Source organism: Miscanthus floridulus, chromosome 1 (genome assembly GCF_019320115.1).
Source record: "Miscanthus floridulus cultivar M001 chromosome 1, ASM1932011v1, whole genome shotgun sequence".
In the NCBI taxonomy this organism is placed as follows: domain Eukaryota; kingdom Viridiplantae; phylum Streptophyta; class Magnoliopsida; order Poales; family Poaceae; genus Miscanthus; species Miscanthus floridulus.
The window spans coordinates 50,346,597-50,368,700 of NC_089580.1; the positions used below are offsets into that span (position 1 = coordinate 50,346,597).

The following is a 22,104-nucleotide window of genomic DNA, read 5'->3' on the forward strand; positions in this document are numbered from 1 at the left end:
GGATGTATGTCGAACACGGTCGATATACGAAAACTCAATACGGAATACCGACCCGTAGACCAAGTGCATGACTAAGTGCATACATAATCAAGTTCAAGTGCATATAATAATTAACAAGTGCATATTATAGAAACATGAACTTGAACTGAGTCAGAATAATTTTATTAATCTTTTTAGAATAGATGTAGTATTTTATTTTAAAAATTTATTCAGATTTTTCTTTTGAGTAACAAAGATTTATTCGGCTGATGCAAAAACTATCAAATGATTGACTTTGCAGGTGGGGGTTAAACCGATGAGCTTGATAGGCTATGGCCCAAGTGGGCTTTCCTGTAGATGTTGCTGGTTTCCTGACATTTAGCACCATCTCGTGAGGTGAAGAGAGATGAGGCTGGGTGCCGTCTATAAGAGAGGGCAGCTGGCCACCAGTAGAAAGAACGGAGCTACGTGGTGAACAACCTGTAATTGGGCTGTATGACCTGTGCAGTTGGTCAAATTCGGTTTAAACCGAATTTTCAATTCGAAATATTTCAAATTAAAAGTAGAAAAATAGAAAATGGTCGAAAAATGTCTAAACCGTTTTCTACTTTTACATTTGAAATACGAAACATCTGAAATGCGAAAGCGAAAACGGTAAAGTCGGACAAGAAAATGCGGATTCGATCGGATTAAATATAGAAAACGATGCGGTTCGGTTCAGGATATTTCTGTTCCGTTTTCATCCTTACATATATCCTCGTGATTAATTTTAGTACAAAGCAAGAGCCACTAATAGACCTAGATTGTAGAAGTGGATGCTTCTAGAAGTCGCCAATCCAGTATCAAGTGATACGTACTCCAATCTGAAAAAAAAAATCTAGATGAAGTGATATTATATTGAAAAAGTATCTAAGTGATACTCTAGTCGTTAGTATCGCTGCTGTATCAAGTGATACTCCGATCGATCTGAAAAATAAGGATCAAGTGATCCTGATTCCTGAACATAAAAAGAGTATCATGTACGTGGTACTTCAGCCTGTAAAAATGAAACCAAGGCATCAGATCTAGGTAGGAGGGAGAGGAAGGAAAAGGCAATAAAAGCAGCTTTGAATCCACCGATGTGCTAGCCTTCAGTGACGCGTCCGATGGGAAGCAAGCAGCACATGTAGACACGGATCGATCTTGACCTTCGCCCTGTTCGCTCGTACTTTTATAGCTAATGAATAATATTTTTTTCATAATAAATTAACCAATAGTATTTTCAGCTATGTCTTATCAGCAAGCGCACTTTTACCGATGGGGCACCAAGCAGCGTGGACGATGGGGAAGTGGATGTAGGGGCTACCTGGATGAGGAGGAGGCGACGAGGAGAGTCCGGCGTGTCTGGCCCGGCGGAGTTGCAGCAGAGGTGCAGGACCTCGGAAGCTTACGTCACGGCGTCGACGCTGAATGCCGAATCCCTGTGTGCGGCTGCGGCCTCCATCTCCCAGGTGCGCAGCACACATTCCCGCTTCGCTGATCTCGCAATCAATGAACCGATCTGCGGAAGTGAGATAACAAGATGTTGGAATCAACCATCTCCCGATCTGCATGCCACGAGGAGAATAAGATTAGGGATAAACAAATTGATCATATTAGGAACAACGACATGGGTTTCAATCTACTGTTCCTAGACTGCATCAACGAACCGCGTTACCAAAATCTCAGATCGAAGCACAGCATCGTGGCCGGCGGGCGGCGGCAGGCTATTGGAGCGAGAAAAGCCGCCGCCGCCGCACGGGCTGTAGCCGCTGGACGCCCGCAAATGACGACTGAATCTCCTTAGAGAGACTGACTGAGGAGGTCCAGTGCCCCGGTTTGGAGATCGTTTACATACCCAAATTCCGCATGAATTTTGACATTCTACACGGATTCACTAAAGCAGTCTGCCCAATTTGCTTGACAAACATGTACTATCAATTTTGATTGCCAACATATGTCTCATATTTTTTAAGCCCACCACTATAATAATTTATATTCAGAGCCCTAGGCAATCGCTCATCTTGTAGCGTCTCAACCATATAAATATTTTTAATAATATCCTTGATTACCTTGAGTCCTCCCCAACTTAAAACCACTTAACAAACTTATTACTCCCTCTATTTCAAACTGTAAGTTGATACATAGCTTTTACTATACATCTAGATATAACATTCATAAATATCTAGGTGTACTATAGCAAAAGCCATGTACAAAGAAAAGCTAGAATGCCTTACAATTTAGAATGGAGGGAGTGTTTTTTTAATCCAAGAGATAGAATTGACCTCCGAACTAGATTATTCACCTGGAATGTTTTTTCTTTCACCTTCTTATTGTAAGTCCTGTCAACTTAAGATTTGTCCTTTTCAATCCTCTCCAATGCTCTTAATTGTGTGTCGATGAACTTATCAATATTATCCATCATTAAATCATGATAAACTTGATAAATTATTTTGCTTGTCCAAGCTATAAGTGTCCAGAATCACCTCAATAGCTAAAACACCATCTTGAGTCTTAACCATAAACAAGCTCCAAAAGAGTAACTTCAGTAGCACAATGCATGTCTAGATACGACGAGCCTATAAATCCTCTAACAAAATCCCATCCATCTCCTATGGTTATCTTCTATCATCTACTTAATGAGTTTAATGAAAATTTTATTGCTATAATTGACTTGACCTAATATGGAGATGAATTGAGCAACTAGATGTATAAGACTCAACAAACTCATGTACTTCTTTAGAAATACATGATATCCTTTGTCTGTAGTTAAAGTTTGAGGAATGCCAAATCTATGTATATCATGCTTAGTGGAAAGTCCTTACCTCTTTATGTGTCATATATATTCTTCAGAGAAATGGCTTTGATCCGTTTTGTGGAGTAATTTATGGCACCAACATGAAGCGATTTGCTTTGATGAACGAGGATGTATTTTCCCAGTAAATCCAATCTGTGTCCTCGAAATGACCATGGACAAATGTTAGTGATGGCAAATTGGTGTCATTCCAGACAGTGCTATGGTCAAGATTTTGAATGTATTTGACAAAGTTAGTGATGGCAAATTGGTGTCATTCCAGGGATGGAAACAATACTTTGGACTGGATGATCCAGTGGTGAAACAAATGTGATCACTAGAAAATCATCGGACAACCAATCCTAAGGCTATATTTCTTGGCCTGAAATTTTATGAACACCATATGGTTTGGTACCCTTTTTCAATTGTTTGGTGGTTCAAATTGTAGGTATTTTTATATAATCTTGTAGATACTTTCATAATATTTCCATGGATCATAATATCATCAAAGTAGGAGTTTGGAGCATGGAATTATGGCCAAAATATGGAGTACACTCATTGAAATTTTTTGAACATAGTGCAGTTCAATGCCCTTTATCAGTTGTATGTTGGTTCAAATTGGAGATATTTTTTCTTTGCAAAATCTTGTAAATAATTTAATATATTTGCACCAAGTATAAAATCATCAAAATTAGAGTTTATGTCAAAGAGTTATGGCCAAAATAGGGAATGATGACCATACTAAAAATGTGAAGATAGGACGAAACAATGCTTGTTATTTTCCAATCTTGTTATTGCACTGTACAATGTGTACAATAATGATTATTTTTTCCAATATGACTATATACTTATCTATCCAATCATTTGAGGTTGTTGGACACTAGAATAGACTCTAGACACACTTGAAAAGAATTCCAACCCACATCAGAGCATTAAGTTTTCATCCAAGTGAGATTAAGGTTATATGAAAAATTTAGAGTGAGGTTAGCTAATGTTTAGGCCTTAGTTGATAGAGAGTTGAGTTGGTCTCTTATGAATTTGGTTGTCAGAACCTTGGGCCTTTGTGGCTCACTGCCAACATTGATGATCCTCTGATTTGGTGTGGAGCGGCTTTGACAACTTGTACAGGGGATGAGGACTCTCCCCCTTGGTTGAAAAGCTTCATAGTGGACAGCTCCAAGGTGACCAGAAGAGTCACGAGGCGAATGGCATGCCTTGGTGGCTTGTGCATTGATGGTGAGTTTAAGACTGTGACCATGGGAAGACAATGTGAGCGGGTGTGCATCCTTTGTACGTGGATATCCAACATCGACTAGAGGTATCCCTTTGCCTACTTATACCACAAGATACATTGTGTTGGTGTTTTGTAAATCGGACTAGTAAATTTATATGATTATCGCGCTGCTCTATGAAGATGATGGTAGCATCCAAAAGACACAAGGATTTATACTGGTTTAGGCTGGAGCCCTATGTCCAGTCTCAAAGATGATCGAGTGCATGTTCCTCGCTTGAATGCTCTAAAGTTCTTACAATAGGGGGTGCAAGAATGGTGGAAGAGGTAGGAGACCTAGAGCTAGAAGACGGACTGCCCGAAGGGAAGCTTTAGGTGCCCTTCTACGGTGTAAGAATGAGTGAATGAGAGAAGGATCCCTAAGACGGGTGCCCTGACTGCCCTTATATAGAGTTCAGGGCAAGGGCTTGTACAAAGCAGTAGGTTCTCCCGACCGAAGGGTCGTGAGCTTGAGGGTGGTCTTAGCTAACTTGGCTTGCAAGCTACGCTGTCTTATGGAGTACGTCTAGGCGTGGTTGTCGTCATGGTCTTGTGGCCACATCGCGACATGGTGTGATGTGGTGCCATTGTGCTGGCCGTGGCGGCACTATAGGCACGGTAGTGGTTCGCCAGCCGTCCTGTGCGACGTGGTCTCCGCCGTGGTCTTCATCATCGTCTCCTAGTTTTCTAGGGCATCATACGGGAGTTGGTAGTTGCCCCCAGGTTGTCGATCATCTGGCTGGCATGTAAAGCTGAGGGCCACGATCCCGATCGTTGGGGTCATGGCTCCCGCCAGTCTGGTTGGCGTCTAAGTCAGGGCCCTTGTCGTGGATCCCATCCCATAGTGGGTAGGATTGTTCATGCATCTTGTCGGGCCGTATCTGGCCTATGGTTATCGTACCTATCGTCACAGCCTTGGGTGGCGTTGTCTTGTCAGAGTTGTGTGGTGCAGGGATGGCATCTGACTGGACCAAGGTGACTGTTGTCCCCTTGGTCCTTGTGGCGTCAGTGCGGCATGCTTATCCTTGTCAGGGCAGGTATGCTTGGCTGGGCTTGACCTCTTCCCGTTCCTCCCGAGGGTCGGGATGGTGAAGAGGTCGCGAGTCTTCTGTTCGTCGTGTGGCGAAGGTAGAAGGAAGGTGTCATGACTGACCCTGGCCTTGGCGTCTGGCCTGGTTCGCTGGGCTTAGCTGGGCCTCGGTCGTTCGGGCCTTCGCTAGCGGATGTGTCATGGGTCGCTCGGCCTGCTAACTAATCGGTGCCTTGAGACACCCCGAGGTTATAACCCCGACACATTGCCATGTCTAATCTTGGGAGTTTGTCTTCCTCTCTTGATCTTTACTTGCCACACTTGTGCGTTTGTGTACTTTTGTCTTTTCTAGAGCAGCCTAGGATAGCTAATAAGATTGTCTATATATGTTGTAAAGTGTTTTTTGGTAGGTAAGTAGAAAAATTAGATAAACTCTAAATGAACATCTTGTTAATTTTCTTGTCTATGTTTATTTAGTGTAGCATCCAGTTTGAGCCTTATGTTACACAAGTTTTTAGCAACCCTATTCACCCCTTGCCCTTTTTGGGTCACGTATTTAGATGATGGCAAGGAACTCACATTCCCTACATGTGGCAATTCCATGCAAAACAATGGATATAATATTTCAATTTGATTCTAATAAAGTAATAATCAAGAAACAAACCATGTTTTTCTTTTAAAAACTATTTTTCATCTCAGTAAAAACATTCATCCTCTTATTTAACAGACACCCACTTCAGAGGTCAAATATATGAACACCGATTTTAGCTACTATGAACCATTCATTAGGACTATAATCCAACTTTGCTCTTCCCTTCTTAATACAAATGCAAGGGGAAAATGTTGATGAATTAAAAGAAGAAAACATTCAATTAACCAAAACTGATATAGCAATGGCATCACTATTTCAATATAAATTGATTTGTTATATATTGACTTATAGTAGCTGTCTTGAGGTTGTACCAATCATTTGCCATTTTAAATCACAAGACATGGTAAATATTAATGATTCTCTAAGCAATATAGTCATCTTTAGGAGTATTCGTATTTACCTCTTATCGCCATTGTTATTGTCTTTTCCCACTATTGGTCTTTTTTTCACAAGCAATGTGTTTGGGTGTTGTACGATAGGAGAAACTAGATGGTAGCACATGGGAACACAAAGTTTAGATAGGTTGGGGCCTTCTTGAGGAGATAATACCCTATGCCATGTTTTTGTAGTTCTATTGCTTGTTCGCCGTATGCGAGATATGATAAAATGTCTAAGGTGGGATGTTGCTTGAGGCTATACAGGATGTTTGTTGGGATGCCCCATTCTAGGGACCCCTTTCCTCCTTATATAGTCCAAGGGTATTAGGGTTACAAGTTAGTTTCCTTTCTTACTAGGATTTGTTTCCTAGTATTATTACAATAAGGATCCCAACTGACCAGGGTAGGTGTATGCCTATACCTTGTGTAGCATGTCGGTGGAGATACCACGTGTAGTTGTATTGTAGGACTCTAAGTTGTTGGCCTGGTGCCCTACCCTATGTTTAGGGGACCAGATATGTCCTCCATGATGATACTTGGGGGTCAATATCATCGACACCCACCATATATATAGTCGATAGTGTCATGGTGATAGAAGCACCTAAAAATGCTCCACATCAGGTTTTGTAGCCTATCTTGTAGCGTTAAAATTTAATTATGACCATCGTTGTCTTCTATGGGTGGGTGGATGTCCAGACACGTGGTGACATTGAAGATTCAGATGGGACACATGCAAGATAATCACTTAAACACCCATGTCCAAAACTAAACTGAGGATAGATCATACCACCAATTGTATAAGCACAATGCATATAGACTTCACTAATAGGCATATGATTTTTACAATCACATCCCATAGTTTCAGGGGTGATTCATATAGAAAACCACCTTTAGATAGGCTAGAACCATTGCCCTATAAAGCCTTTCTTCCTCCTAGATATTCTTGATCTCACTTGGAGGCAAACAAAAACAAAATAGAGGTGGAGGTATTGTCATTTGAACCTTTGAAGGAGTTGGCTTTAGGAGGTAATATTATGCCATCCTTAATGTCTTTATGAAGTTTGCTCATAAATATCTTGCTTAATTAGGGGTTCCATATGGAGAGATTGTCACACCCAATTTTAAGGATAAAATTGAATGCGCAATACTCATGTGTGCCCAGGAAACAGTCACACACACAAGTCGACAAATCATAAAAAGTATCATCACGGTGTCCCTTACATCATATCCATAATACAACTTAGTCTTACATCACACAGCGGAAAATAAAAAAATATTAAACTCTCGTGGGCTTCATCATAGGGAAGGTCAACAGGTTGACCATAGGCCTAAAAATCCTCCGGGAATTCCTCATACCCGTTGTCATCTGTTACCCATCCGGGATTTTTATCCAGATAAAGAAAATAAACAAGTGTAAGTACATCCCATACTTAACAAGCTAACATGGGGTTATGAAGCTTAAAAGGTTGACACTGGTTTACTGCAGTTAGCATTTTTAGTAGGTCAAGCTTTTATTCACAGGTATTATCAAGTTATACTTAAGCTCCCTTTTAAACCCATATGAACAATTATCAGAGTCAAGTGTATCATATATCCATCATATACCATCATAAATGATCATCGACAAGTATCCAATTATTCTATGAGTTTTCTGGGACGCTCGTAACCATGAGCACGGCTGTTATAACAGTTTGTTACCCTCTGCAGAGGTGGTGCACATTCACCGCGAGTCGTGATCCCCATATGCCCGGGTTAATTACTCCCATGTCACTACCAAGGTGAGCGGGCAGGGTACACTATGAAGCCATTTCATAGGTTTCCCTAACAAGTTAGGGCCGCTAGGTTTCCTTGGCAGGCAGATGTAGGAACCCCCTTTCCTATGGCACATATCCATCGCGGCTATACTCATAGAAACAAAGGCAGCCCTATACCCAACGTGGTAAGCCCCATTTGCGTCAAAATGGTAACCTCTAACTAGCTAGAAAAGATCCTATTACTGAGCTAAAGTCAGAGCCATATGACTCTCCTGGTTGCACTGTCAATCCCAGCTTTTGCCGACAGATAAGTCCTTATGGAGAGCTGGGAGCAACATGAACAAAGGTCATTTGCACCTTCGCCCTATGGAACAGTTGTTATAAATCATGTTAAACTCTTAGTTCCATAGTATCATTCATCATCATGTATATCAAGTTCAGTTAGAGCACTAGCAATTTACCCATATGCATTTAACCCATAGGAGACAAGGCACAGGATAAACAATCACTAGGTTGTCCTTACGGGTATCAAAATTAGACACATGCAAATGAGTAATTGATTAAAGTGAAATAGGACATCAAGGTAGGCCCATGCTATACTTGCCTTGGTTCACAAACTCGTGCTGGTCCTGCTGGTCGTCGAAGAGTTCTTGGTCCCCAACGTTTTCCTCACTGTCTGAACGCGACCAACACGACAACATACAACATTCCAAAAGCATTCATGCAAAGCAAACATTTCTATCATTAGAACAATACACCAACAGTATTGAAATCAAGATAAAATGTTTGTAAAGATAATCTACGTCTCGCTACGATCACGTCAACGCGAAGTTCACGAAAAACGAAGCTAAAATGTGAAAGTTATGATTTAAACGGATTTTCCTATAGCCATATATTTAATTAAATCTAATCATGAAATTAAAAAGTTCCAAACTTGACTAACAGTAGTTCCAACATGTAACTTATGAAATTACGAAGCTAACGCGATTTGAATGGATCAATTCAGAGCTAAAACGACAATTTTATAAGCGAAACAGTTCAAATGGCATTTCTGTAAATACTGAAAACGTATTTTTGACTTAAGCCGTGAAGTTTACGTTTTCCAAACGAAAATGCATATTTGGGAAACTACGCCTTGGACTGCGGGTTAGGACTTAGAAAAGTCCAGGGTCTCTTTAGCAAAACTGCCACGCGAAGGGGTACAGGACGTTCTCGGCCGTCGGATCATGGATGGAGGGCTCGGATTAGACCTGGGGAGGGAGAGAGAAGGATTTCGGCCGGGCACAGTAGCAGCCGCGGCGGCGCTCCATTGCCGGCGACGAGAAACACGTCGGCGAGCTCGGTTACTGGCCTACGGTCCACGGTTTTCCCAACCGAGGGCACCGGGGGTTAGAGGGGAAACAGGGGATCTCGTCCAGGCCTATGCGGAGGCCGAAGGACGTGGCTGGCGAGGTGGCGGCCATGGCCGGCGGCGAGAGCACACAGGCGCACGCGGCTAAGGCCCTAGAGGCCACGGTTCGTCAAATTGAAGGCACCTAGAGAGAGGGAAACAAGGAGAAGCTCACCACGACTTCAATCGGGGACAAACGTGGCTCGGGGACGGCTGTCCGCACGGAGGAGAGGACGGCGGATCCCAGTGACCTTCGGCTGCGGCTGTTGTGGCCTCTGCTGCGCTCGGCGAATGCGAAGAAGAGGCGGGGAGGCAGCAGGGTGCGCGCGGGGGGTCGGCTTCGTTTTGTAGAGGCCGGGGCGCGGGCGACGCGGGACGTGCGGGAGGTGGAGGATGGCGCCGACAGGTGGGGTCGGGCTGGCAGCGGCTGAGCACGGGGAAGGCACGGCGGTTGCTGGCGCGTAGTTGGGCCGGCGGGTCTTGCTGGGCCGAGCGGCCGGGGCGCGCGGCCGGGCTGGCGGTTGGCGCGGAGGAGAAGGCCAGCGGGCCGAAGGAGCTGGGCCAAACAGGCCGAAATGAGAGAGGAGGATGGAGTGAGAAGGATTTTCCCTTTTTTCCAAATAGATTTCCAAAATCACTTTCAAATAGATTTTGAATTCATTTGAACTTTGAATCAAGACCAATCATTACAAAAATAAATATGTAGCGGCATGAATGCACATACATGTTGCTACTTTATGATAAATTTTAAATTCATAAGAAATTTATTTATTTATTTATTTATTTCTACATTTCATGAGCACAAAATACAGAATTAAATCATTTAAACCTATTTTCCAAAAGAGACAAATTTTAGAGTGTTACAGAGATGCATTATGACGATTAATTTTATGCAAAATCTTTTCCCAATTCACTTGCATGAACTAGGCCCACATGATTCTCTAGTTATTTTGTCATGATTCCTTGCTTCTTATAGGATTTATCGGAGGTTCTCCATAAACGTGGATATTCCTAGATCTAGATGAAGATCTAGCCATGCGTGGAGAGAGAGGTATTTTTTTGAACAGTGAAAAAGAAATTGTAATAAATAAGGATTTTATCAATGATTTCTGTAAAATTATATATAGTATATATTGTAATTAATTGTAGGTTAGCATTTTGATACTAATTTATGAGCTGATTTTTCCATTCCCCTTACTTGCATGGAGTAGGCTCGTATGATTCTTTAGTTAATTGTTTGTTACCAACATTGTCTCTTATGTTTGTTGTTTAATTAGGCAGGTCCTTTGTGAATGTTTTTAATCCACTCATTAGAAATAGTTGCCATGTTATCTTGTGTTTTGTGCATCGTGAGAGAGAGAGAGAGAGAGAGAGAGAGAGAGAGAGAGAGAGAGAGAGAGAGAGAGGGGGGAGAGATAAGTGAGGAAGAGAGGAGGCTGCATCAAGTTGTAGGAGCTAGTGCTCTCCTCCGGCTGCTAGAACCGTGCATCCCAGCCACTCATGGATCCTGGTGGCACGAGGTTGAAGGAGGAAGAATATCCATAGATCCTTACAATGCAACTCGAGGTTAGGAGGTCTCTACTTGAGCCATGCATCCAAAGTCGCTCGCAGATCCTAATGGCATGTGTACCTAAGGAACCCGATCAATAGCTTGTGGATCCTAATGGCTCAAGGTCGGAAGAGGTCACAAGCCCACGAGGTCGAAGGAGGCCACACACCCACTATTGGAGCCACTCGAAGGAGAGGAGCAACATGGGGCGACAAATAAAGCACTGGATTTGAGAAGCCTATGTGTGGGAGGGTGAGTTGATGGGGTAGTGCATGGGATATGAGAGCCTAACTAGGAAAGAGCGGGGTGAGGGGTGAGACTGAAGTGAGGGGGAGAGAGTGAAGTTATCCTTTTAGGCTTTTCTATTGGGCATGTGCCTTATTTACATAGAGACGGGCCTCATAAGAGGGCCACCACTGAAAGTGTGGCCTTATTTTCAAAGGCAATCCTCTTAAGAAGCCCATCTTTGTTAATTGATTTTTAGCCACAAACTTTGCTCAATTGTCCTCTAGATGATTCTAGAGGTAGTAATCAATATTTCTACCTATGTAAATCAGATCCCAAGTCTATTGAAATCATTTTTGTAGTAGTGAGCTTATCGCATCTAGAAATTCATTTCTAGAAGCGGTTACCTTAAGCCAATTGCCCCTTCAAAAAAAATTCAGAGGTGGTTGGCTTAAGACAACCGGTTGGAAGGCCGCCCCTACAAATGCCACATCTTTACAATTGATGGCTTAATAGTGTTCGTTTTTTAAAACCGCCCTTGGAAATCATTTCTTTCGTCCCTAGAAATCGTTTTCATAGTTGTGGTTTGACCTAGACAAGTAGAGAAATGAGCATCTCATGGTGTTTTTCCATCATAAGATGATTTTTTGGAACATAAAAAATGAGAATTAGAGATCTTATTAGGTCTAGCAAATTAAGAAGAAGAATGGAAGAGTGGATGGTATGAACCTCGATGGAGCCAGAGTTGTCTGGATCTTGGCTAGCCTATTCGTAGACGCAATCGGTGTGAGAGCATGATGGTGTGTAACAATGTAAAAAATTCAGGAACATTCAGATAGTTCATTATCTTTACCAAAATAATGTAATCATGTAATGAAATGTTTGTTTCAATAATAAATATGTTTCATTGCCTAATTCCATATGGCAAATAGCACCAATGGATTGCTCATATACTTGTTTGAGTAAGTCAATAAATCCATCATATCCTCTTCAGAAATATGGAAATGTAAAACAAGCAACATATATGCATTTCCCTCCCTTGCCTATGTCTATCCCTCCGTATCCCTATCTACCCCCTCCCAAACATTGTATAAGCTTGTAAGAGTGTATCCAAATATAATTCAAATTACATGGCCAAGTCCAAGCATGAGATAAACAATAATGAAATATTTAATTTGATTTTCTAAACAAAGTATGTTCTTTTCAATTTCCTAAGTATTGTTATCTCTTTAAGTAGATATTTTGTAGCATAAGCTGTATCTAAAGTTTGTAAACAATTTGATTGCTAAAATGGATGAAATACACCTGATCTATTATCTATATAGGATATAGGATCGGACCATGGTAGAGATTTTTCTTTTTCTTTTTCTTTTTGTAAAGTGTCACCAAAGGCTCTTATAGCCAAAACACGTCTTGCGTATCTGATGATACCCTAATCAAAGACACGTATTGGTTATAAGAGTCTCTGGTAACCCTTCATCAAAGATGCATTTAGCCAAAACACATCTCTGATGAAGGGTCATAATGACACGTTTTTACATGTTGCTGATGTGTACACATCAGAGGCATAATATAAGTGGCATGTTTTTCAGCGTCTCTGATGATGGCTTACACGCATCTCTAATCTGCAGTTCTAGCATAGTGTTTCTACAGGACTAAAAAACACTCACCAAACCACACATCAGAGCAAACCCACACAAAACTAATTATCAATAAGATCAAGTAATTTAAGTTATAGGGCAATGTCCATTTCTTCATTTACCAGATAATCATAATAACTGATATATTTCTTTCTCCCTTTTTTATTCAAAGGGCTGCTCAGAAGTATCTAGATACATTTTGAGACGGATTTAAGATAAACAAAACAAGTTCACAACATACCTGAATAGGGACAACATTATTATAGTACAGAATAACGATGAACAAAAAAAGATTAACTTTTATGCCATTATGGATCCTTGAAGTTTCTCTTATTCTGTACATTACCATGAAAATTTGGAATGGATGACAGTTACAAAAATTGACAAATATTCTCTCAGTTCCAAGTTACAAGACATTTTGGCTTTTGTAGATACATAGTTTTCTATATGTACTTAGATATACGCTATGTCTAAAAACATAGTAAACCTAATGTATCTAAAAATGTCAAAACGTCCTTCAATTTGGAACGGAGAAAATATATATATGTTATGGCAAAAAAGCTTCATTTGGGCATGTTTGGTTGGAGGCCTGGCAAGCAATTGCCTGCCAGGCAACACATCCTGACCCAGGCATCCAAAAATGGACGTCTGGGATGCATGTCTGGACCAGGCAAGTTTTTTTTCAGCCACCAACCAGGCAGACCCTAAAGCGTTGGCACTGGCGTACATATATCCTGGCACTGGCATCCATCGATCGTCCAAACCTGTCAATTAATAAATACTTATAATAACGCCATACAGTGATTTCTTGAAGGATGACCAGGGCTAGCAATGAATCACGCTGTTTTAATTTGGGACAAAATTGCATCACTAGAGACACAACAATGCAACTACTACTCATATACAAGTATCGAGTCTTTGGGCGGGACTTGTTTTTCTTTTCAGTTATCGATTTGGCCATCGTATATATCATATTTCTGACCGTGAGATAAAATTATCACATGCCTAGGAATTATTAACATAATGATCGATCGAGAAGTGCAACAAGGAATGAAAATGTGTTCTAAGATAAGAGCGACACAAATGAAAACGGCCTTAACTTTGAAACCATATGCATGTACGTTTCCGTGTTAATAACGATGGTATTCCGATCAGATCCCAGGCGAAATCTTCAAAATCAATCCCAAGTTGGCGTAAAGACATAGGTCATTAATGTTTTCTATTCTATTGATATTGATGTGATCATCATCCGGCTAGCAGCAGATGAGATGGCCATTTCTAGATGGACAAAATTAAGGGTGGGAAGATACGCTTAGCCAGCTACTTGGTTGGTGCATTTGAATGAACCAGCATGGACGCGCTAATTCCTACGATCCTGCAAATCTTAACGCATAATTTGTTTCCATATCATGGCAATGGTGGATTGATGGTTCCAATCTGTATCCTTTCCTTCGATCCACACGGACGGGACGGCTATAAAATGACCATCTCCGTCCCCCCCTTTCCTTCCAAAACCTTGCATGCAGTCACAGCAGCAGCCATTTCCCCTTTGATTTGATTTGCAGGCTAGGCTAGGGCTAGCTAGGGTGCCATGGCTCGCAAGAAGGTGACCCTGCAGTGGATCGCCAACGACGCGACCCGGCGCGCCACCTTCAAGAAGCGGCGGAAGGGCCTGATGAAGAAGGCGAGCGAGCTGGCGACGCTGTGCGACGTGGACGCCTGCGTCGTCGTGTACGGCGAAGGGGAGACCCAGCCGGAGGTGTGGCCCGACGTGGCGAAGGCGGCCGAGGTGCTGGCCCGGTTCAGGGCGATGCCTGAGCTGGACCAATGCAAAAAGATGATGGACATGGAGGGGTTCCTGAAGCAGCGCATCGACAAGCTAAAGGAGCAGCTCCACAAGGCGCGGCGCGAGAACCACGAGCGCGAGGTCACGCTCCTCCTGCACGACGCCATCGTGGGCCGCCGCCCGGGCCTCGCGGGCCTCTCGGTCGAGGACATCGCGGGGCTCGGCTGGATGGTGGAGAACCTCCTCGTCGGCGTCAAGGAAACCCTCGAGCGCCACCACCAGGTCCAGGCCGCCGCCGCTGGCGCTGGGAAGCAGCCGCAGGGTCAGCAGCAGGACAACGTCGTCGTCCCCCCGCCGACCCTGCAGCTGCAGATGCCGCCTCAGGTGAGTCTGCAGACGCTGGTGCCCTACAGCATCGGCGGCGGCCCCGCCGGGCAGACGGACGGCGTTGTTCATCATCAGGCGCCGCCAAATCCGAACCCGCACCCGCAGCCGCACCCGCACCCGCAGGCCAGCTGGCTGATGGAAGTGGCCAGGGCCGGAGGGGACCTCGGCGCGCTCGTCTACAGCGGCTTCGGTGGTGGGCGCGGGAGCTTCGGAGGCTCCGCCGGCGCCGGCGGCACCAGCACCAGCGCTGCGGCGGCAGACATGCTGCCGCCTCATCTGGGCAATTTTGGCGCCGGATTTGGGTGGCCTGATGCTGCTGGCCCTTCTCATTTTCCTCCTCCGATGTAAGGAGGCCGAGGCGCTCCGTCCGCCACAGTCCGCACCATCGCATCGTCCCCGTCGTCGCATGCATGCATGCATGCATCTCTATCGTATCGTATCGTATCGTCTCCTGCAGTTTGTGTCCCGTACCGCCTATATACTACTCCATCCACTCCTATATATGGTTCATTTCTATTTCTATATGTATGGTTCGTCGAGTCGTCCTAAGTATTGTACTTGTCATGCGACATACATGGTTATTAATATTAATTAAGCTATTTTATTTTGTGTGGTTGCTCTGTTACTGTTATGGTGTTGGAACAAAAAGGGATTGTTCATGAATTGTCACTCTTTGTAAACATCATATATCATCAATACATGTAATATATGCTATATTTTTCTGCCAGACATACAGCAGGTGGCAGGCTAGCTAGCCTACGCTCGAGAACATTGTTTCTATTTTTCAGAATTGCTAAATAGCAACAGAGTGCTTTGCTCCCTTCCAGCAATCGATTTTTCTGCCTGCGCTCAACCTGCGCCTGCGACCGCGTCTGCCGTCTTCTTCACCAGCTCTGGTGCAGCGGCTAGGGTTCCGGTGGTGCCGGCGCCAACAAGGCAGGCGGACTCCTCCTCCTCCTCCTTGATCTGTGCCCACAGGAGACAAAGACGATAGCGGCGGTGGTGGCTAGGGTTCCGGCGAGCCTCTCTCCCTCTTTCTTCTCAAACTTCGGCGGCTATAGAAGGAGCCGGCCAGGGGGAGGCAGGCGGGCCGGGCGGTTTATGGGCCCTGGCGGTGGTAGCGGCGGCCAGGCCAAGTTGGGGCACGGGAATCTCGCCGGAGTTGGAGAAGATGGCGGCGGCCGAGCTCGTCGAAGTTGAAGAAGATGGAGGCGGTGGCGGGAAGTGGCGGGGAGGGGAAGAGGGAAGCCGCCACGGGCGCGGTAAAGTCTCGCCGAGCTCCGGCGGTGAGACCCTACTGCACTGCGGCAGGGCCGTGGGTGACGGTCGGCTAGCAGCCTGTTCGTTTGGCTGTGGCTTGTCGTAAACGATCGTAAATTTTCAGCCGGAATAGTATTTTTCTCTCACACAAACTAGCCAGCAGTACTTCTTTACGAACCAGCAACGATACGAATCAGCCAACCGAACAGGCCCAGAGGTATAGAAGATAAACAGTGCCAAAAAAAACTGGTGTGAGGGGGCCGGCGGGGGCCAAGCTCACGGCCGTCGCCTCCATCTCTCTGTCTGTCTGTCTGTCTGTCTCTGTATGTGTGTTTGTTGTTTGCCCCAACGAGCTAAGCGGGAGCATAAATAGGTAGTCTCAGTGGCAAACGCGCGTTACTAACAGACCAAAACACGTTGATGACCTGCTAGCTAGATTGTCCTGTAAGCTGATGGCGATTCCCGTGGTGCTCTACTTCGATTTTGCTTCATCTTAGGGAAGCCTTAGATCGATGTTATGGTCACCCGTGACTCAGATCGGGGATTTCGGTGCGACCATCCAAGACAGTTGATGCAGTGCCCCACAGTTTTGCAACGTGCGCTAGGTACACTGTCCGTGTGCTAGTAGTAGGTAGTAGGTCGTACTCCGTAGTACGTAGTACGAGTGTATGACTACTGAGCTTCCAAGAAAAAGATGAGGTGGAATTCCAAGCCTCCTGTAGTACTATTCTTCGTGGCTTGTCGTTTGTTTTCTTCCGTGGACTTGGATTTTGCTTCGGGCCTCGTTTAGTTGATGAATTTTTTTAAAAAATGGTACTGTATCACTTTCGTTGTTATTTAACAATTAGTATCTAATCATAGTCTAATTAGACTTAAAAGATTCGTCTCGTGAATTTCGTCTAAACTGTATAATTAGTTTTATTTTTTATTTATATTTAATGCTTCATGCATGCGTCCAAAGATTCAATGTAACGGAGAATCTTGAAAAATTTTGCAAAATTTTGGAAACTAAACGGGCACTCATCTTAGGTCTATTTCGCAGAGCTCCTCTGCAGCTCCGATTTTTAAAGGAGCTCTGCAAAAAAAAGTAGTTTCCACACCAGTAACGCACGACGACCGTGCTCCTGTCTTTATTTTATATATATATATATATATATATATATATATATATATATATATAGGGAGAGGCTATTCAGCAGCCGGCTACAAAATAAGTTATTCTGTAGCCACCTCTATTTACCATAATTTTATATACTAATTTACCATAATGTCAATACATATTTACGATAGTTGGGTTACTATAACACATGGGAATATTTACCATAACGTTATAGTAAACCACTTAGTAAGGAGTTACTGTAAATCTCGTAAATTAACATAGTAATTATCGTAACTCAAAGTGGCTACAGAATAAGTTATTCTGCAGCCAGCTATAGGATAGTAGTTCTATATATATATATATATATATATATATATATATATATATATATATATATATATATATATATATATATATATATATATATATATATATATATATATATGTGTGTGTGTGTGTGTGTGTGTGTGTTATAGATGTAAGTCGTCGAACATGTACATGATTGTGGACCGACACTTGTTGTAATCGGTGGTAATGGATCTACTATAATGCTATATATATTTTTCTGCCATATGTACGTTTGTACAGGCCCGATTTTTAGGGGTGTTTGGTTATGGTTGGTAGGAGCGGTTTTGCCAACCACTCCTACACATGGCGTTGCTACAAATCGCCGATTTGTAGAGACAGTTAGCCAATCCTCCTATAAATTAGATTTGTAGGGGCGGCTAACTATTTATAGGGGTAGCTGGATACAGAGCCGCTCCTACAAATCTATTTTCAAAAATTCATAAATCTAGACTAAAAAATATGATTTTTTAATTTAGGAGGTACTACAAATCCAATTTGTAGAGGCGGCTATAAAGCCACCCTTACAAATCAGGTTATTTGTAGGGGCGACTAATATACAGGGACGGTTCGTTTGTGCACTATTTGTAGGACGACTCAATATAGAGCCGCCCCTAAAAAAAAAAGGTGTTGCTATAAATCATTTTTGTAGTAGTTGTATATGCTGGCTAGTCGATGCGGAAGAAGCGGAGAATAGCGTTTCTATTCTTCATCCGATAGATACATGTCGGACATGCGTGTAATCGGTTGTTATAAAAAAGATCGTGCCTTATTAGGTGCCGTTCTCATGTATGGTTTTGAAGCTACGACGTTCTACTCTTGTATGCTTCCACGTTCATCGTTGGAGTTAGCATCATTATTATCAGTGATTAACAAAAATATATATCTTTGCCTTGATCACCCACATGTGGGCAGTGGCGTACAAAAGAAAAGACGGCGAGGTTGGCTTTAGCTGCTGTTGCCTTGTAAATGGGCTTCGGTCAAAACCAAAAGGAAAGGGAGGCGCTGGTGGTACGCTGCTGGTGTACTGTGGACTGGTGTTATGGGCCACAACTCAACTAGTACAGGAGGAAGTGGCAGTCCGTGGGCTTGACCTAGGAAAAAGATAGGAAGCAGGCTGAAAGCACTATAGAACTATGAGTTGAAGAAATAAAAAAAAGAACTATGAGTTGAAGTCCCTTTTTTTCTTAACAGAAAATTGAGAACAGTAAAAATAAAAAAAAATAAAACTGGACACTCGAAAATATAATATGCAATGGCATGAATACAACATATACATACATATCATTCATGATTTATTTATTTTAGTTTAGAAAACAATTATTTCTTACAGTTAATATTCATGATAGCTGTACCGATGCTGGATAAATTTTAAAACTATGCGAAAAATGTTGAATTAATTTATATTTCCTGCTACATACCATAATTAGATATTCTAGGTTATGACAGATATCTACAGGGTACAAAAAGAAGTAGGTATGTATTTAGTAGGCTCGGAACTAACATTTAATTCTAGGGCCACATACTAGGGTTATGTATTGCTCTAATACTGACTACAATGGATCAGGAATTTTGCGAAGGAAATCCATAGACTCAAGATATGTTGGCTATCACATCCAATATTGCATCCGAGTCTCATTATAGTCAAACAGTCTCAACTACCTATCATAAATCTTAGATTGCGTAGTCTACATGAACCAAATCATGCATGATAGCAAAAGAACCACAAGCAAACCAAGCGGCGCCCTCCATTGGCAACCTTGAGCATAGTAGGGTAGAGACCCGTCACTCAACCAAACCATCATCAAAGTCGTAGTTGGGCTCTTCTCAAAGTCGTAGTTGGACTCCTTGTTAGAAACCAAGTCTCTTTTACAACATTTCGTGTGGCCAACAACTCACCATATGTGCAAAGTGGTATGCAGCCTATTTTGAGTCTGGATCTTATATTCTAAGCAGTGAGTAAGTACAAGTACAAGTATGTAGATCCAAAGTATTCCATCCACTATAACCCAACACCTTTCCCAATCCACCCCATTGAGACCACAAACTCCACTCTATCAAATCCCCAAACCAACACCCTCATTCCCATACCATTCTCAAGTCAGAGGGAAACTCCCACCCTCCTCGTCGTCTCAACCATCTCAACACGGACCTTAACTGCCTAGGGGGAAGAATAGTAGTTGCTCTCCTAGTAAGCATAACAGTAACACAAGGTCATCTAGGATCATAGACGCGGCTTGATGTAAGGCTTTACATAGTTTGTATAGGTTATACACCTGCATCCACATGATTGCCATCATCGGCAGTGGCGGTTGCCTAGGCACTAGTCGATATATAGTCCCCTTGGTATCCTTAGCCCCGAGTCACCCTAGACAAAATCGACATCCTCAAGGCTACCCCGGTGCATTGCTTGTAGGTCTTGGGCAGCCCGAGTCTCAACACTACTGCCCTAACACCATATTTTTACTCTAATAGTAGTGGTACTATCTCCGGGCTAATCTCAGGCTGATCAACACATAATAGGGACGTGTGGTGCGTATGAGATGTTCTCGTGAACACAATTACCCCAACTTGGTCCTTATACGACAAAGGTAAGACATCTCTTCCAAAAGGAAGCCATCTTCCAGTAGCTGTCATGGGTGCCTCAAAGCCTCTGTAAAATCTGCCCACATAGGGCCAAGTTGTTGTGGAACTGCAAGTTGTACCCACCACATGTACCCTCAGAGGGTGCTTAGGTCACACCGTCCTAGCATGATGCAATCCTCCAAACCTTGTCAACTATCTTACCATGATCAAGACATCCTCACCACTCTTCCAATAATGTTACTAGAATATCTCTCCTATTATTATATACTGGTACTTAGTGCCAAACAATATCACCCAAGGCATTTCCTATCATTCAACCATTTCCAAACATACATGAGTAGACCTATTCAATTGTTAGGTTGGCCAAAAAAACTCCACATTTTTTGGTCAGCCCAAGCCTAACTCTAGCATGATGTTAGGTCAACTTTTCGGCTTGTGCCCACTCGATGGAGACATTGGGGTCGAGTCAGGTTAGGTTATTTCTCTAGTTTTCCTATGCTGGGTTAGGTTTTTGAGATTAGGTCAAGTTTTGGGTAAAAAATTAAGGCCCTCGTCTGACCCGATGATTGTTGCGAGTCAAAAATCCTAACCCGATCTCACCTAATGCGTTAGTCAAGCCGAGTTTTTGGTGGGTCAAATCGGATTGGTCATGTTGGGTGGCCCATTTTCAAGTCTATCCATGACAAGTTCATGATAAGGTAGAGTTGTGTCAATAAATGCAATAAGAAAAGCATATAGCCTAAGATAATAACATGTTAGCCAGGGTAATATGTAAAACAAGGTATGGTTCGGTCAATTCTATCATACTAGTAGCAAGAATATGTAACAAAGCTCTAGAATTCAAAATTGCATTAATTCCTAATTAGGTTCTATAACTATACTTGGGATATGACATGTTTGTTGGTAGCCAGGTTGTCACTGAAGTCCTCCGTGTACTCTAGATCAACAGCGTTCTCCTCCAGTGTTATCGACAAAAAATTGGTAAAAAGAAATAACTGTAAGTTACTTTAGAAAGCACACAAAGAAATAATTATCGATAAAATCACAAGATCCAAATGCACTCACCTTTTGTAGAGATCATTTTTAGGAAAAATTTGTTACAAATGTCATATTATTTTATGAATTAAAATGATTTAGTCATGATTTTCTAAATATGAAGTCCTATTCTTCCTATTTTCTAGAAAATTTGTTGTTGGTTTAAATTCCAATTAAAAAGAGGGTTACATGTGGCATTTTGTTGGCGTGCCATGTGGCATGATGATGTCGGCATGATGTGACATGGTGGAAAGTTCATTGATAGGTAGGGCCCACTAGTCAAATGTCAACATTGAGTAATCGATGATCAATGGTCATCCGGGTTTATGAGTTGTCAGGGGCTCAGGGCTAGAGATATATATAGCCAAGCTTGGACATAGGTTTGGGTCGGGTAGGCTCAGGTATTTGTCGACTTCAAGTTCATTTTGCTTGGCAGTTGGGTCTTGACTATGAGCCTGGCGAAACGTGGACCATCGGCTTGGTCTTCGTGTACTGAGCTCATGCAGGAACACTGGGATGTGGCGTGTGGTGAAATATGCCCATAGCGGGGAAAACGTGAATGTTTGTAGCCATGGGCGTTGCGGCGGCGCAAAGTAGAGCTCTTGTCGGCGGCATTGACAATTCATGTGGGACGAGGTGCGATCAGCTCACCAATGCCAACGTGATCCACACCAAGGGAAAGGTCTAGATGTGCCAAATTTGGCGGGGAGCAAGGAAGACCCTTATGAGGATCATGCGACGACGACGCAGCTATAGCTACTCACCGGAGTGTAGCGGAGCATTGGTGTGAGCGCACTTGCAAGGACAATGCCGCTCACTGGCTAGGAACCTACGTAGACTATGTGCAAATAACGGGTAATACTGGTGGGCAATGGTTGGAACAGTAAATGCAATTGCCAGGCCTTCGTTGCTCTGATCCATGCATCGC

General features: G+C 43.0%; 1 protein-coding gene and 1 long non-coding RNA gene across 2 annotated transcripts; one reads left to right on the forward strand and one right to left on the reverse strand.

The window, feature by feature from the left end:
• Positions 1-710: 710 nt before the first annotated feature.
• Positions 711-1,879, reverse strand: LOC136483317 (uncharacterized). Its single transcript, XR_010765408.1, has 3 exons — positions 1,676-1,879; positions 1,325-1,565; positions 711-842 (listed from the first exon to the last, which is right to left on the reverse strand). It is a non-coding gene; the product is annotated as an uncharacterized lncRNA (long non-coding RNA).
• A 12,390-nt stretch (positions 1,880-14,269) lies between these two features.
• On the forward strand, positions 14,270-15,310 carry LOC136517370 (agamous-like MADS-box protein AGL80). The gene has a single exon (XM_066510957.1). The coding sequence runs from the start codon at positions 14,270-14,272 to the stop codon at positions 15,197-15,199; it is 930 nt and encodes a 309-aa protein (XP_066367054.1). The 3' UTR covers positions 15,200-15,310.
• The last annotated feature ends 6,794 nt before the right edge of the window (positions 15,311-22,104 follow it).